At 43.9% G+C, this 14,525-nt stretch overlaps 1 protein-coding gene across 3 annotated transcripts in view; it reads left to right on the top strand.

The window, feature by feature from the left end:
- Nucleotides 1–3,042, top strand: part of LOC148357417 (solute carrier organic anion transporter family member 1C1-like) — a 47,398-nt gene extending 44,356 nt beyond the window's left edge. For all 3 annotated transcript variants that reach the window (XM_088346831.1, XM_088346833.1, XM_088346832.1), the window contains 2 exons: nt 1,975–2,092; nt 2,158–3,042. In XM_088346831.1, the coding sequence (XP_088202957.1) occupies nt 1,975–2,092; nt 2,158–2,368 (329 nt within the window). In that variant the 3' untranslated portion in view covers nt 2,369–3,042. The remainder of the gene's footprint in view (nt 1–1,974; nt 2,093–2,157) is intronic.
- Nucleotides 3,043–14,525: the final 11,483 nt, after the last annotated feature.

Genomic DNA, 14,525 nt, shown 5'->3' with positions numbered 1-14,525 from the left:
GAAGGGGATAGGAAGATCATGCTAGGTTAGGGTTAGTGTAAGGGTTCATGCATACACATCAGGTTGCTAGGTAGAATTCAGGGAGTGGTAAATAGTAGCGCAAACTGCACTTTTTTTTTTAACTTTGTATCCTGAAACACCTCTGAAACTAAAGGCAATATTTTCCTGTTCAGGTACTTTTTAACTAGAAACCTCAGTATTTACAGACATTTGTAAGAAGAGGTACCAATGTACTTAAGCAACGGGTTTACTCAAGTAAATGAAACATCGTAAATGTAATCTGTCACTACCCACCTCTGGTGTCTGAAAATGATGCCTTTTATTTTAATTACACATGTACCCTAAATACTACAGAGCGCACCTGATTATAAGCCGCATGCGCCCACATCGAAAAATGTAACACAAACACAAAATAAACCCAAACCCGACTTTAAGTCCCACGATTGAAACTGAATGTCCTTCATTAAAATACACAGTCCAAAAATCACAGCCGGCAAAATGAGCGGAAAATGATAAGGTTTGATGCAGACCTGCAGAGTCCGGGTCCCGTTGAAAGTTATCCAAGGAAAAAAGTGTATATTTCCAAAGGTAAGGGTGGGAAAATATATATATCCACTATTGTCCGCCACGTCCACAAACACGTCTCACCTTTACTCCACTTCCCGTCAGCCCGTGTTTGCTCCGCCCCTTCTTTCTCATTCACCCGTGCAAAACATATCAGAATACGTTTCTAAAATTATAAATGTGTATATATATATATATATATATATATATATATATATATATATATATATATATATATATATATACTCTTTTAGGGATTGATTTAGAAGAGGGGATTCCCAGCCCCCTCGCTCAACCCAACTGAGGTGTTGGGAGTCATTAGGTGACCAAACCCCCCAATTGCAACCCCTAATGCTGAACGCCAAGCAGAGAGGAAACGGGTACCAATGTTTAAGTCTTATGTATGACTCGGCCAAGGCTTGAACCAGAACCTTCCAGTCTCCGGGCGGGCGCCATACCCCCAAGGCCACCGAGCTGGTTTTCCGCCATTTTAGACCCAACTTGCTGTGTTGGGAGTCATTAGGTGACCAAACCCCCCAATTCCAACCCTTAATGCCGAGCGCTAAGCAGGGATGCAATGAGTACCAATGTTGTAAGTCTTAGGTATGACTCGGCCAAGGCTTGAACCAGCGACCTCCCAGTCTCGGAGCGGGCGCCCTACCATCTAGGCTACGGAGCTGGTTTCTAAAATAAATACAAATAAATACATTACAAAAATATACAGTTACAATACATATTAACCATGGTTACACATATTTACAAAGAAAGACACCGATAGAGTTTTCAAAGCTTTAATAATAATAATATAACTTTCATCCCAAATGGTGCCTGTGACAGGGCAGTTAATGGTAGCAACACGTTAGCAACACGCTCGCAACACAGTAAACGGGTCTGTTAAAAAAACATACCGTACTTGTAAAAATCACTGTAAACCGTCCTCATCTTCCTTTTTAGAACTGAAGCCATCAAAGTCGTCTTCCTCAGTGTCGGAAAGAAACTTTGTCATATAGACGTCGATCAACGCTCCCTTACTCCAAAACACGCTAGCAACATGCTCGCAACACAGTAAACGGGTCTGGTAAAGTTTACGTGCAGTAGCTCTGTTTCCTTATTTATCGGACTGCTTGATTGCTTTTAGCTTGAAAGCTGCGTCATGTGCCTTTCTTTTTTCTTTTTGCATGATGAGGGTATGTTTACACCAATTTAATTTGTGCACAAGCCAAGAAGTTGCGGTCTTCCTCTTAGTATATATTCCACTGGTCTAAATCTTACCTTTTGTACTCGAGCGAAGGGCATCCGTTAGAAAAATTACATAAATCGGCCGCATCACTGAATAAGCCGCAGGGTTGAAAGTTTGGAAAAAAGTAGCGGCTTATCGTCTGGAATTTACGGTATTTGTTTGTTTTTCAGGTGGAATCCCTCCTCCTATCTACTTTGGCGCCCTGATCGACCGGACGTGTTTGAAATGGGGTACCAAACAGTGTGGGGGTCAGGGGGCATGTCGACTTTACGACGCTGATGCATTCAGGTGAAGTAAAAAATATGTTGCAGATCCAATCAATTTTACCATCAATTGTGCAAAAATAATTTTAGGTGGACGTTCATGGGGTTGATCGCAGGACTGTACCTTCTGTCCAACATGATGTGGGGAGGACTCTACTGGAAAATTGTCCAAAGGCAGAAGAAATTAGCATTGAGGGAGCAAGCCAAAGAAAATGAAGTCCAGGAGGTCGGAGTGAATGGAAACGCTAATATTAATATATCCCAAAACAAAAACAACACAGAAAAGGAGAGCACCATTTAATTGATGTTATTTGTAGCCATGTGTCTCATCTGTTATTCACTGGAAATGGCCAATTTGCAGTTTTCATACTCAGAACAGTGTAGTATACTCCCTGAATAGGTGACGAATCCATTCTGAGCTGGGGATTGCAAAGCCAAATCGACGTATAGTGGCGTAAAGAAAATAATTATAGTAATTAGCTGATTCTTTCCGACCCCAGGTACACCACATAAAAACATTAAGAATAAAACAGTAGTATACAATAAGTAATACTATTAAAAGTGGTGAGCATATTTTGATGGGTTCCTAAAAGGTCGAAAGTTAAATATAAAGTTAAATATATTCTCTATTAAGTAGGTTTCAATAATGCCCATCTAAGAAAACTTCGGAGAAAAACTGCTTTTCATGAAAGGATGCAATTCAAGCAGAACTTTCTCTTTTTTTCACATTTCTGATATCTCTCTTATCTAACAATGTTGTCCATAAACACATTGGCACTTTTCTTTATTGCAAGAACACTGAACATTTGCATGAAGAATGCATGAACTTTGCAAAAACTTTTCAGCCCCCAATGTTCCCGGTGACGTGAATGCATGATTCGGACCGTCATGGAGTTTGGGGATGTGCACAATACGACTTCCTCTTGGCCTAATGATGTCATCTTTTTAGAAAGAATAAAGCTTTGAAATATTAAACTGTCTGTATTTATATCTTCGCTTTTCTCACCATACTGCCCATTCACAGCATATGGGACTCCAGCATACTGCCATACGGTGTCATACAGTGGACATAAGAAACAAAACAAGGCCTGAAGTGTGTTGACAAAGATCTGATCATCAGTCTGTTAAGACGTACGGTGTCTAATTTAGTGCTTTTACAACACACACAGATAACACAAAATACTAAATCCCAGGTTACTTCAACATTTAAAGTCCCAAAATTTGAGTGCAAGTCAAAAGTCAAAGTTTCTTACCAAGTGCTCACCCCATGATGAGACCCCTTTCCCACCACACTCAGATTTAATTTAACACCACCCCAAAATTTCTCATTTGAAACTCCTAATTTTATAGATTTAGTAGACCTTTTAATCATCCTTATGCAAAACTTTCAGAGCCTTTCTTGTTAATGCAGAAACCCTAATGTAGTTATCCTCCTCCAAATTTCCTAAATCTTTCCCAAACCGCTTAAGGCAGCAATCCACATGTTTGAAAAATAGTCCAAAAAAATGTGAATTTTTTCAAATGAAGTTATACTGTAAATAGAGTAACACTTGCTTAGGATTCCGAGTATCAAAGTGGGGGTGTTGCATTGACTGATTACTTTACCCAAAATTATATTTTAACGCCTTATGCATTATATATTTACAGTCACCTCTAATATCACTTCAAAAGTACTAAACCAAAATTTGCATAAACGTTTGGTACTTCTTAAATATCTAATTTGGACTACAAAACCTTTTTATTCGAATGTTGTTTGATTCTTTCAGCAACAACACCCTTTTCAAAAGTAGTCTTAAAATAAAAACTATTCATCACAACATTGTGGCCTCCAGATTGTAGAGACAAAGTTCCTTTGGCTTGGGAAGCTTATGCTCTTGACCTTGGAAGCGCTCGCTCTGAACACCAAGTGAAATCGTAAAACCAAACAATCATGGAGCACACAGAAATAGAAACGTAAAAGTATATATTGGATAGAATATAGCATAAAAGGCACATTTAGACCATAATTTCACTTACGTATTCCTTCCTTTTGTGATTTTTATACTTAATGCAGCTGTCATTATAAGTCCTTACAGAAAGGTTAAGAACATACCTCACTTATTGAGGGAGAGGCAAAAAAACTTGCAGTTCACTGATACATGGAAAATTCCTCTTTGAACCTTTTTTTCAAAGCGATCATAATATGGCCAAGACAAGCAAGGCTTACAGTAATTCAGTGTTTTCATTATTCCGTTCTCGGACTCTAATTGCCTGCAAAATCATAACTTCATTGTAAATGGTCATACTAGAAAAAAAATCATTTTTTCAAACAAATGATGAATAATTGGAATATTAAAACATGTAAATAAAGTGATGGCTAGAAGTGTGAAAATTATCGGTGCAAACATTGTAATCATTTGTCTAAATATTATTACAAGAAGAAAGGGAAAAGGGGACTTAAACCAGAGGTTTCCAGGCTCCAGGTGTGAGTCTTTAATTGTTACGTTCCCAAGATCATTCATTTTGTGTATGGCAACCTTTATTTGGGTGCTGTTAGTGTTGTCAGGAACATAAGTGCAGCACAAATCTTATACCAAAACACAAAACCCCCCTCTTCTCTGCTGTTATTAGGTCTAGTGCTAGTCTGTTTTGGAGTACCATAATACGTATGGCCGGAATTCCGTAGTTTTCAGTTTCAAGGGAGGCGTTATTAAACTTTGGAATCTGTAGTCTAATGTTTCTAGACGTAACTTGTTTTTAGCGAACTCCCGATGGAGATAAAAGGGAAAGGATAACCTTTGATCTCACTGAGTGGTGTTTTAAACCCCTTGGGTACATCAGTTCCATATACTGAATCATGTTCTAATCTAAACATATGCACGCGCGTTCGATTATGCGTCTAAATGTGCACGCCAAATGTGACACACCAGCTGTGGCCACCTTGATTACACCAAAAGGGTGGCCACCTTGATTACCAAATGCGACAAGCGCACACCAACGGGTCTTGACGGGCCCTCGTGGCCACGTCATTTGTAAGCACAGTCACTATCTCTGGCTTGGCGGCATTCATTCATAAGGACAGACTCTCTCGCAGTCTATCTCGTTGTCTAGGCGGCATCGCTGGCAGGGCGGCATTCATAAAAAAACAACAACAAAACTACACCGGTGTGGTGATTCATCTTGTTTGTTAGAATAGCGTGAAAGCCACGCTACGCGAAACCTGGTTTGTTCTTAACCTTTTGTTCTAGTGTCTTTTGAGGAACAGGTTATCCGACCCAAGGTTTGATTTGTCAATTGCCCTCACCTGTGCTCACTCTTTTAGCCCCAGCTGCTCACTCATTTCCTTATTAGTCCTCCTATTTAAGCAGATCATTCTCGTTCACTTCAGAGGCGTGTTCAGGAGAGTGATCAGACATGTAGTCTCTTGATAATCGCTTGCCGCGCACTGCTGAACGTTTTGTAATCGCTCACTGTGATTGCCTTACTGATCCAAAATGGCCGACGACAGTACAATGGATTTCGTTCTACAGCTTGCTTTGAGCGAGTTGGCTGATATGAGCGACAGTTCGCATATTGACACAGTTAAGGTTATCCTAAACGCAGTGGAAGGGTCATATCTGTCTTGCATTGTTCACAAACATTACCAGGCAATGTAAGACGATATATTACATCGCCAACAGCACTCGTCAGGGCGAGATCCTCAATCTTCTGCACTGTCGACGCCATGTTGGAAATCAAAGTAAGCGGTCTTTCTCCCGTGATTACTCGGGCACGCGAGCGCTCAATAATCACTGGCCGTTCAGAAGCTAGCGATAGCTCGCGATAGCAATCACTCACTCTCCTGAACACGCCTCTGGTCAGTCCGCCAGCGAATCTCAATGCATGCAAGGCAAGCACTTTTGACTCTGGCTCCCGTTTTTACCCCTACCTGTTTCCTGTATCCATGCTCCGTTTTCCTATCCGTATCCTGCCTGATTTTGTTTCCTGCATCGATAGCCAATCCAAGCTCCGTTCTCCTTTCCCGTATCCTCCGTTCTTCTTTCCCGTATCCTGCCTGTTTCTGTTTCCTGTATCGATCGCCGATCCAAGCTCCGTTCTTCTGTCCCGGCTACCAGTATCCTGCCTGATTTTGTTTCCTGTATTGATCCCGATCCAAGCTCTGTTCTCCTGTCCCAGTTTACTGTATCCAGCCTGATTCCATTTCATGTATAGATCCCCAATCCCCGTCTTCCCGCTAGTCCCAGCTACCCAACTTGTTCCAATCTCCGACCATGCTCTGTCTCCCGTCCCGGCTGCCCGACTTGTTCCGATCTACGACCACGCTTCGTTTGCGAGGGATTCCCTCTCCTCCTGCCCCGCGTGCTCCAGATCACAGTCTTTTGCCTCTCGCCCTGACTTCCCCGATCCCTTAATTGTGTGAACTGCTACGCATTTGGGTCCCCTGCTTGTACCGGTCGGGACAAAAGCAAGAATAAACTGAACAGTTATTTTTTTTTAAAAGCTAATCGTAAAATGCATCCCCAAAAAAACACTGGAAAAAGTTAAAATATTTAGAAATCTTAAAAAAAAAAAAAAAAAAAACACAAAACATCAATCTATCCATCCATTATCCTCCACTTATCCGAGGTCGGGTCGCGGGGGCAGCAGCCTTAAAAGGGAATCCCAGACATCCCTATCCCCAGCCACCTCCTCCAGCTCATCCGACGGGATCCAGAGGCGTTCCCAAGCCAGCCGAGAGACAGAGTCTCTCCAGCGTGTCCTGGGTCGCCCCCAGGGCCTCCTGCCAGTGGGACATACCTGGAACACCTCCCGAGGGAGGCGTCCAGGAGGCATCCTCATCAGATGCCCGAGCCACCTCAACTGGCTCCTCTCAATGCGGAGGAGCAGTGGCTCCACACAGAGTCCCTCCCAGATGACTGAGCTTTTCACCTTATCTCTAAGGGAGAATCCAGACACCCTGCGGGGGAAACTCATTTCGGCCACTTGTATCGTGCTCTTTTGGTCATGACCAAAAGTTCATGACCATAGGGGAGGGTAGGAACGTAGATCGACCGGTAGATCGAGAGCTTTGCCTTTCGGCTCAGCTCGAACGAATCCGACTTACTGCCGGCAATGCGGACCAGACTCTGGCACCGGGCATAAAGGGACCGCATAGCCCGGATAAGACTGTGCAGTACCCCATACTACCGAAGCATCCCCCACAGGGCCTCCAGAGGAACACGGTCGAATGCCCTCTCCAAGTCCACAAAACACATGTAGGCCGGACAGGCAAACTCCCATGCACCCTCAAAGACCCTGCAGAGCTGGTCCAGTGTTCCACGGCCAGGACGAAAACCACACTGTTCCCCCTGAATCTGAGATTCGACCTCCTGGCGGACCCTCCTTTCCAGTACCCCTGAATAGACCTTATCAGGTAGGCTGAGAAATGTGATTCCCCTGTGGTTGGAACACACTCTCCAGTCCCCCTTCTTAAAGAGGGGAACCACCACTCCAGTCTGCCAGTCCAGAGGCACTCTCCCCGATGTCCACGCAATGTTGCAGAGGCGTGTCAATCATGACACGCCCACAACATCCAGAGCCTTAATGAACTCCGGGCGGATCTCATCGACCCCTGGGGCCCTGCTACTGAGGAGCTTTTTGACCACCTAGGTGACTTCAACCCCAGAGATGCGAGAGCCCAACTCAGAATCCTCCGGCTCTGCTTCCCCAGAGGAAGACGTGTCGGTGGGATTGAGGAGGTCTTCGAAGTACTCTGCCCACCGATTCACAACGTCCCGGGTCGAGGTCAGCAGCGCCCCATCGGCACTAAACACAGTGTCGATGGCACACCGCTTCCCCCCCTAAGACGCCGGATGGTGGACCAGAATTTCCTTGAAGCCGTTCGGAAGTCGGCTTACATGGCCTCGCAAAACTCCTTCCATGCCCGAGTTATTGTCTCGGCAACCGCCGAAGCCGCATTTTGCTTGGCCAGCCAATACCTCCAACGGGCCAGGAAGGCCCGATAAGACTCTTTCTTCAGCTTAACGGCATCCCTCACCGCTGGTGACCACCAACAGGTCTGAGGGTTGCCGCCGCGGCAGGCACCGACCACCTTACGGTCACAGCTCCGATCAGCCGCTTCGACAATGGAGGCGCGGAACATGGTCCACTCGGACTCAATGTCCCCCGCCTCCCTCGGGACATGGGAAAAGTTCTGCCGGAGGTGCGAATTGAAACTTGTTCTGACAGGAGATTCTGCCAGCCGTTCCCAACAGACCTTTGCAACACGCTTGGGTCTGCCGGGTCGGACAAGCATCTTCCCCCACCATCGAAGCCAACTCACCAACAGGTGGTGATCAGTTGACAGCTATGCCCCTCTCTTCATCCGAGTGTACAGAACATGCGGCTGCAGGTCCGACAAAACTACGACAAAGTCGATCATCGAGGTACGGCCTAGGGTATCCTGGTGCCAAGTGCACATATGGACACCCTTATGTCTGAACATGGTGTTCGTTATGGACAAACCATGACGGGCACGGAAGTCCAATAACGAAACACCACTCGGTTCAGGTCAGGGGGGCCGTTCTTCCCAATCACGCCCCTCCAGGTCTCACTGTCATTACCCATGTGAGCGTTGAAGTCTCCCAGCAGTAAGAGGGAGTCCCCAGGGGGCGCGCTCTCAAGCAAACCCTCTAAGGACTCGAAGAAGAGTGGGTACTCTCAACTGCTATTTGGTGCATAAGCACAAACAACAGTCAGGACCTGTCCCCCCACCCGAAGGCGAAGGGAGGCTACCCTCTCGTCTACTGGGGTAAACCCCAACGTACAGGCGCTGAGCCGTGGATCAACTAACGTGCGCCTCTCACCATGGGCAACTCCAGAGTGGAAGAGAGTCCAACCCCTCTCGAGAGGACTGGTACCAGACCCCAAGCCGTGCGTGGAGGTGAGTCCGACTATATCTAGTCGGAATTTCTCAACCTCAAGCACCAACTCGGGCTCCTTCCCTGCCAGAGAGGTAACATTCCATGTCCCAAAAGCCAGTTTCTGTAGCCGGGGATCGTCGCTACCAAGCTCTCTGCACACCCGACCCCTTTGGCTCCTCATACAGGTGGTGATCCCATGGGAAGAGGGTCCCAGGTCGTCCCTTCGGGCTGTGCCCGGCCGGACCCCGTGGGTAAAGATCCGGCCACCAGGCGCTCGCCAGCGCACCCCACCTCCAGGCCTGGCTCCAGAAGGGGTCCCAGTAACCCGCGTCCGGGCGAGGGAGATTCAGGACCAATGTTTTTCGTCATAAGGGGTCATCTGATCTGCGTTTTGTCTGGCCACTCACCTAGAACCTGTTTGCCATGGGGGACCCTACCAGGGGCTTAAAGCCCCCGACAGCATAGCTTCTAGGATCAACAACAATTATGTTTTATATTTTATGTAGTCAACACATTTAGAGTCAACAACACATAATCCATGGGAAAAAAATGCATATTAACCAATCACAATAGGAAAAAAGTGTTTTGAAGGGAGCTGGCTGTCTATTGTTAAGGGGCCGGTCACACAGCCGTTTGCGGCTGAATCACGGCTAAAATTTTGCGTTTTTTTTTTGCCCGTGGTTGCCCGCGATGGAAAATGCGCAAAATTGGCCAACCCGCTGTTCATCGGTGGTATGCCCGCAAAACAGACGCCGGCGACTGTTCCGCTTCCTCATCGCGTCATTTCTGCGTCATTTTCTCGTGTGGATCACGGGTATAAAAGCTTCCGAGCCGGTGTTGTGCCCAAATCCGACTCCTACGCAACACAAGCCACCCCCCCCACCCCCTCGAGTGAACGCGCATTCTGCTGCGATCGCTTTTGTTGTAAGCGTGCATTGACGTTGGTGACTTTTTCATCCGCGTTAACAAACGCATTTTGTAGAATACGATCGCACTTTATTGTTTAAATAAACGCGTTATATAGACTATGAGCTCCCAATTGTTATAATTAGCTCGCTTTATAGTTTTATTAAGCGTTTTATATAGAATATGATCGCTTTCGTTGGAAGCGTAGCAGAATGCGTGTTCACGCGAGGGGGGGAGGATTTACCGTTCGATTACGTTCACAACAAAAACAAAGACGGAATGGTTTAAGTTGTATTACATTTCCAACAAATGCAAGACGAAGTGGTTTTGGTTATATGTTCGCCATTACATTCCCTAAAAGTGAGATAAAATGAGGTAAAAGTGGTTGTAGTAGTGAGGGGATGCAAATCTCGGCAGGGATGCATTTCTCGGATAACACCGGGCTGTAGAAATCATAACCGCTCAAGACACAGTCCCGTGAAGATCAAGATTTCAAGCTATGGCATCATTTTTTATATGATCATCTTGAAAATAAATGTCAAGAAATAAAAATGGATTAAGACGAGGTCACTGCGCTGACGGGGATTCATGTTCACCCCCTTGACGTCTCGAGCACAACTGACGTGTGCTCGGCAAATCGCGCTGTATATACGTGGAGAAAGGCGTTTGACTGTCACACGCGTAACACGCTAATTTCACGTAATAACACAGCGATACAGGCGCAGAACATGCTATTACCATGCTCCACCCACGATTACCCGCTGAAATTTCCCGTCCTACCCATGTGTAACCACGCCCTGGCCGCGGCCAGAGCACGTCGTTCCGCGTCATTTCCGCGTCATTACCTCGTGTTGACCACGTGTGCGGCACGCGGTATAACACGTGCTCAAACTTTTGAGCAGCTCAAAAGTTTTGCGCGCGGCCAACCATGTGTGAATTTCGACCGCGAGTAAAGCACTGCTGTATCTCGTCTATATGGCGGTCTCAAAACGTCCACCAGCGCCCAACAGCATCCGCTTCACGGCCAGAAATTTCTGGCCGTGATTCAGCCGCAAATGTCTGTGTGACCGGCCCCTAAATGAGGAAACATGACGTAAACTACTGCTGGATGTGATGTTGGTGTTGTTGTTACATGCCTTAGTGCTGTGTAGAAAAAAAATTGGGGGTAATAATGAATACCCACACCCCCATCCCCACAAACATACAAACCCATCCCCCCACCACCCATGCATTTGATATACCCCCCTTTGCGGCTAATGTCAGGTGATCCCACTGCTGTATTCCTTCCCAGAAAGTGTCAGCATCTCTCCCTCGGATGCCCGCTGGGTGGGAGCATGATGGATAGGCATGCTGGTGTCCGCCGGTCTCCCCTTCCTTGCCAGCAGGCCCTTCTTGTTCTTCCTAAAATCACTCGGAGTCAAGGAGGCCAAAACCACACCAGAAGAAGTACATGCCAATATGAAGATAATCGAAATTAGCCAAGGTCTACAAGACCCAAACTTTCCGCACCACTCTTTGAAATGACATCAGACTTGTTGTTTTTCCCTCGTAGGGTTCCTTCCGTTGTTGAAGCAATTGCTGTGTAATCCTGTCTACCTATTGCTCATTTGCGGCAGCACGTTAAAGTTCAATTCCATTGTTGGCATATTCACCTTCAATGCCAAATATATTGAGCAACAGTTTGGACTGTCGACATCTCGAGCCAACTTTCTCAACGGTAAGAGATATACAGAAAAATCCCACCATGGCGGTTTCCATAAATAAGTCACAGGGTGGAAGGGCGGGGGAGGGGGTTTGTTTGTTGCAGTGGGCGACATATTCAATGCACCATTATTACCTCCAAATATTTATGTGCACACCACTGGTTCTAGTGTTTTTCAGGGATGTTTTTCACGATTAGCTTTTTTTTTAAAGTTAATTCTCTTTATTTTTTAATTTATCTGTTGTTGCACTAAAAGTAAATATTTTAATAGACATTTTGTTGTGTCATTCAGGGATTTCAGTTTAGACTTTCTTAGTATAAAAAAGTTTAAGTCACTTAAAAGTTCACAGCAGAGTGAAAAAAAATTCATGTTATTATAATGCAGTAGAATAATATATGTTTAACGCATTGCTTTATTTTGTGCAAAAAAATGTGCATTATTATTAGTAATATACTGAAATAGGGCACCCTCTAAAATTTGCTTCTATTCTTCTTTTCCTATTGCTTTTATTTTTCTTCATTGTTTCTTTCTTCTGTTCAGGTGGTAAGACATTTTGAAAGATTTCCTATCTTATTAAATGTTTTCTAAGGTCACAAGTAGACGGATTAGTGAGTGTTACTAGCAAACCGGGCATCTCTCAGTGTGTATTTAACCACGAAAGGGCAAACATTGGCATCTTCTCACATAAACTAGATAACTGATTCTAATAACATAAAAACGTTTTTCAGGAGCATTCTTTAAAGAAATCCAAAATAACATATATTTCAAAATCTTGATAAAAATAATAGCAAAATTGTATGCCAATGGTGTAAGAATTTATTTGATATGCAGTCTGTAATGTTGAGTGGTATCTTGTTATTTTGAGTATTTTCAATGAAAATGAAATTGTTTCCAATAATAATCCTTAAAAATGTTGTTTCCTTTAGTTTTTTGGGAAAAATAAAAAAGAATATCTTTAAAAAAAATAATGTGTCATCGTGTAAGGGTTATATTTTGCAGTGTGCAGGGTTCAGTGTTTTTTTGACTGATTAATTAAAAAAAAATCATTTTGTTTCTTCCATTATTTTTGAACGAAACAAAAAAATATTAAACGGAGAAAATACAATGTCGCAAAATACGAAGAGAGAAAACGAAATGAGAAAAAACAAATTGAAACTGTATGCGCTCTACCACGCTTGCAACAATAGTCAACCGGAGATAATGGATGTGGCCGCAAGGGTGCTGATCAATTTAGGCGGGAAGTGTGGAAAAATGATGCATGATAAGAATTTGCTCTCTCTTGGCCCCCGCTCTCAGCTATAGTTGACTGGTGATGATGGGTCGCCCGGTCAAAGCAGTTGCAGTTCATTTTAGGTGGGCCAAAATGGCACGCTTCAGCAGCACACATGGGGAAAAAATGTGTTTTGCTGGCCCCTGCTCTCGACTTTAGTTGACCAAGGATAATGGCTTGCTGCCACAAACATGCATTTTGTTTTTAGGCGGGCCAGAACTGCATGCCTCCCTACCAAAGTGCCTCGCTGCTGGCAATGTGTGATCGTCCACAGGGGATCGCAGCTGCTTGAGCGCAGTTTCACTTTTTGATGGACAAAAGACAAAAAAAATTGCGCTCTGTCGGTCCGCCGCTTGGAGCAATATGCCATAGTGGATAATGGATCGTGGAAGATTTTTCAAACCTAGTCCACGAAATACGAAGTGTGACGTTGCGAGCGATTACAGCAGGGGTCTCAAACTCGTCGCACGAGGGCCAATTGCGTCCCCCAGAACGATAGTCTGGGGAAAGTTAAAGGGACAGTGTGTATCTTTTTTCCACTAAATGTCGCTGTATTCTGTCTTGCCACGGAAAACAAGTAGGGGCGGCAGTAGCTCAGGAGGTAGAGCGATCGTTTTAGGATTAAGGGATCCCAGTTCGAATCCCGGCTTGTCCGTGTTACATGTCGAAGTGTCCTTGGGTAAGACACTGAACCCCCAATACCCCCAATAGGCAGGTTAGCGCCTTACATGGCTGCACAGATCACGGCCGCTATTGGGAAATGTGAAGCACAATGTAAAGCGCTTTGGGAAGTCATTGACTTGAAAAGCGCTATATAAATGCAGATCATTTCATTTCATTTCTCAGAGCACAATGGAAGAAGACAAAATATAAATACTCAAAGAGACCATTACCTTTGAAAAAAAAAAAGAAAATAAATAAGAAAAAAGTAACAAATAAACAAGAAAACAAAAGAATAATATAAAAAATAAAAACAAGAAATGAGGAAGATACAAAATGAAAAGCAAAAAGAAAAACAACATTTTTTCTATGTTTTTGTCTTTTTTATTTTTGTTTTTATTATTGTTATTTCTTTCTTTCCTTCCCTTCCTGTTTACTTTCTTTTTCTCCATTTACATTTTTGCGTTCATTTCCCCAACTTTTCTTCATTTTCCTGATTTTCTTATTTGCCTGTTTTTTCTTATTTCTTCTTTCCATTTTTATTAATCAAAAAATATTTTCCTTTCTTTTTTACTTTCTTTAAGGAAAAAAATGTGAAAATGTAAAAATGTAAAGCAAAATTGTGCTTTTTTTCTCACTTTCAGTTTGTAGTCTTCTTTGGACTCATTTACGCTTGCACAACACATTACAGCTACATCTAGTAGATCAGTGGTTCTCAAACTTTAAAAATATTATTTTAGTCACGTACCCCCTGACACGGGCAAAACATTTTGGGAAGAAAAAATAGGTACAGTGCTGTAAAGTTAGATTTTTTAAGCCAAACAACAGTGAACCTGACAAAAACATTCATATGGCAAATATTGCATGTACAAACAAAAAAAGAAAAGCAGAAGATAGATAGTTGGATAGATAGATACTTTATTCATCCCCGTAGGGAAATTCACACTTCCAGCCGTCTCCTTTGTTGTTTATTAACAGATTAACAGATGCCCTCGGGGTGCTTTGTTGTAGCATAAAACTAATCAAAATTTAAATGCG

The sequence above is a fragment of the Urocampus carinirostris genome, chromosome 11, assembly GCF_059441175.1.
Source record: "Urocampus carinirostris isolate Australia breed hairy pipefish chromosome 11, RoL_Ucar_1.0, whole genome shotgun sequence".
Classification (NCBI taxonomy): Eukaryota; Metazoa; Chordata; class Actinopteri; order Syngnathiformes; family Syngnathidae; genus Urocampus; species Urocampus carinirostris.
The sequence above is the reverse complement of the archived record's forward strand: the minus strand, read 5'-3'. Positions and strand labels throughout refer to the sequence as shown.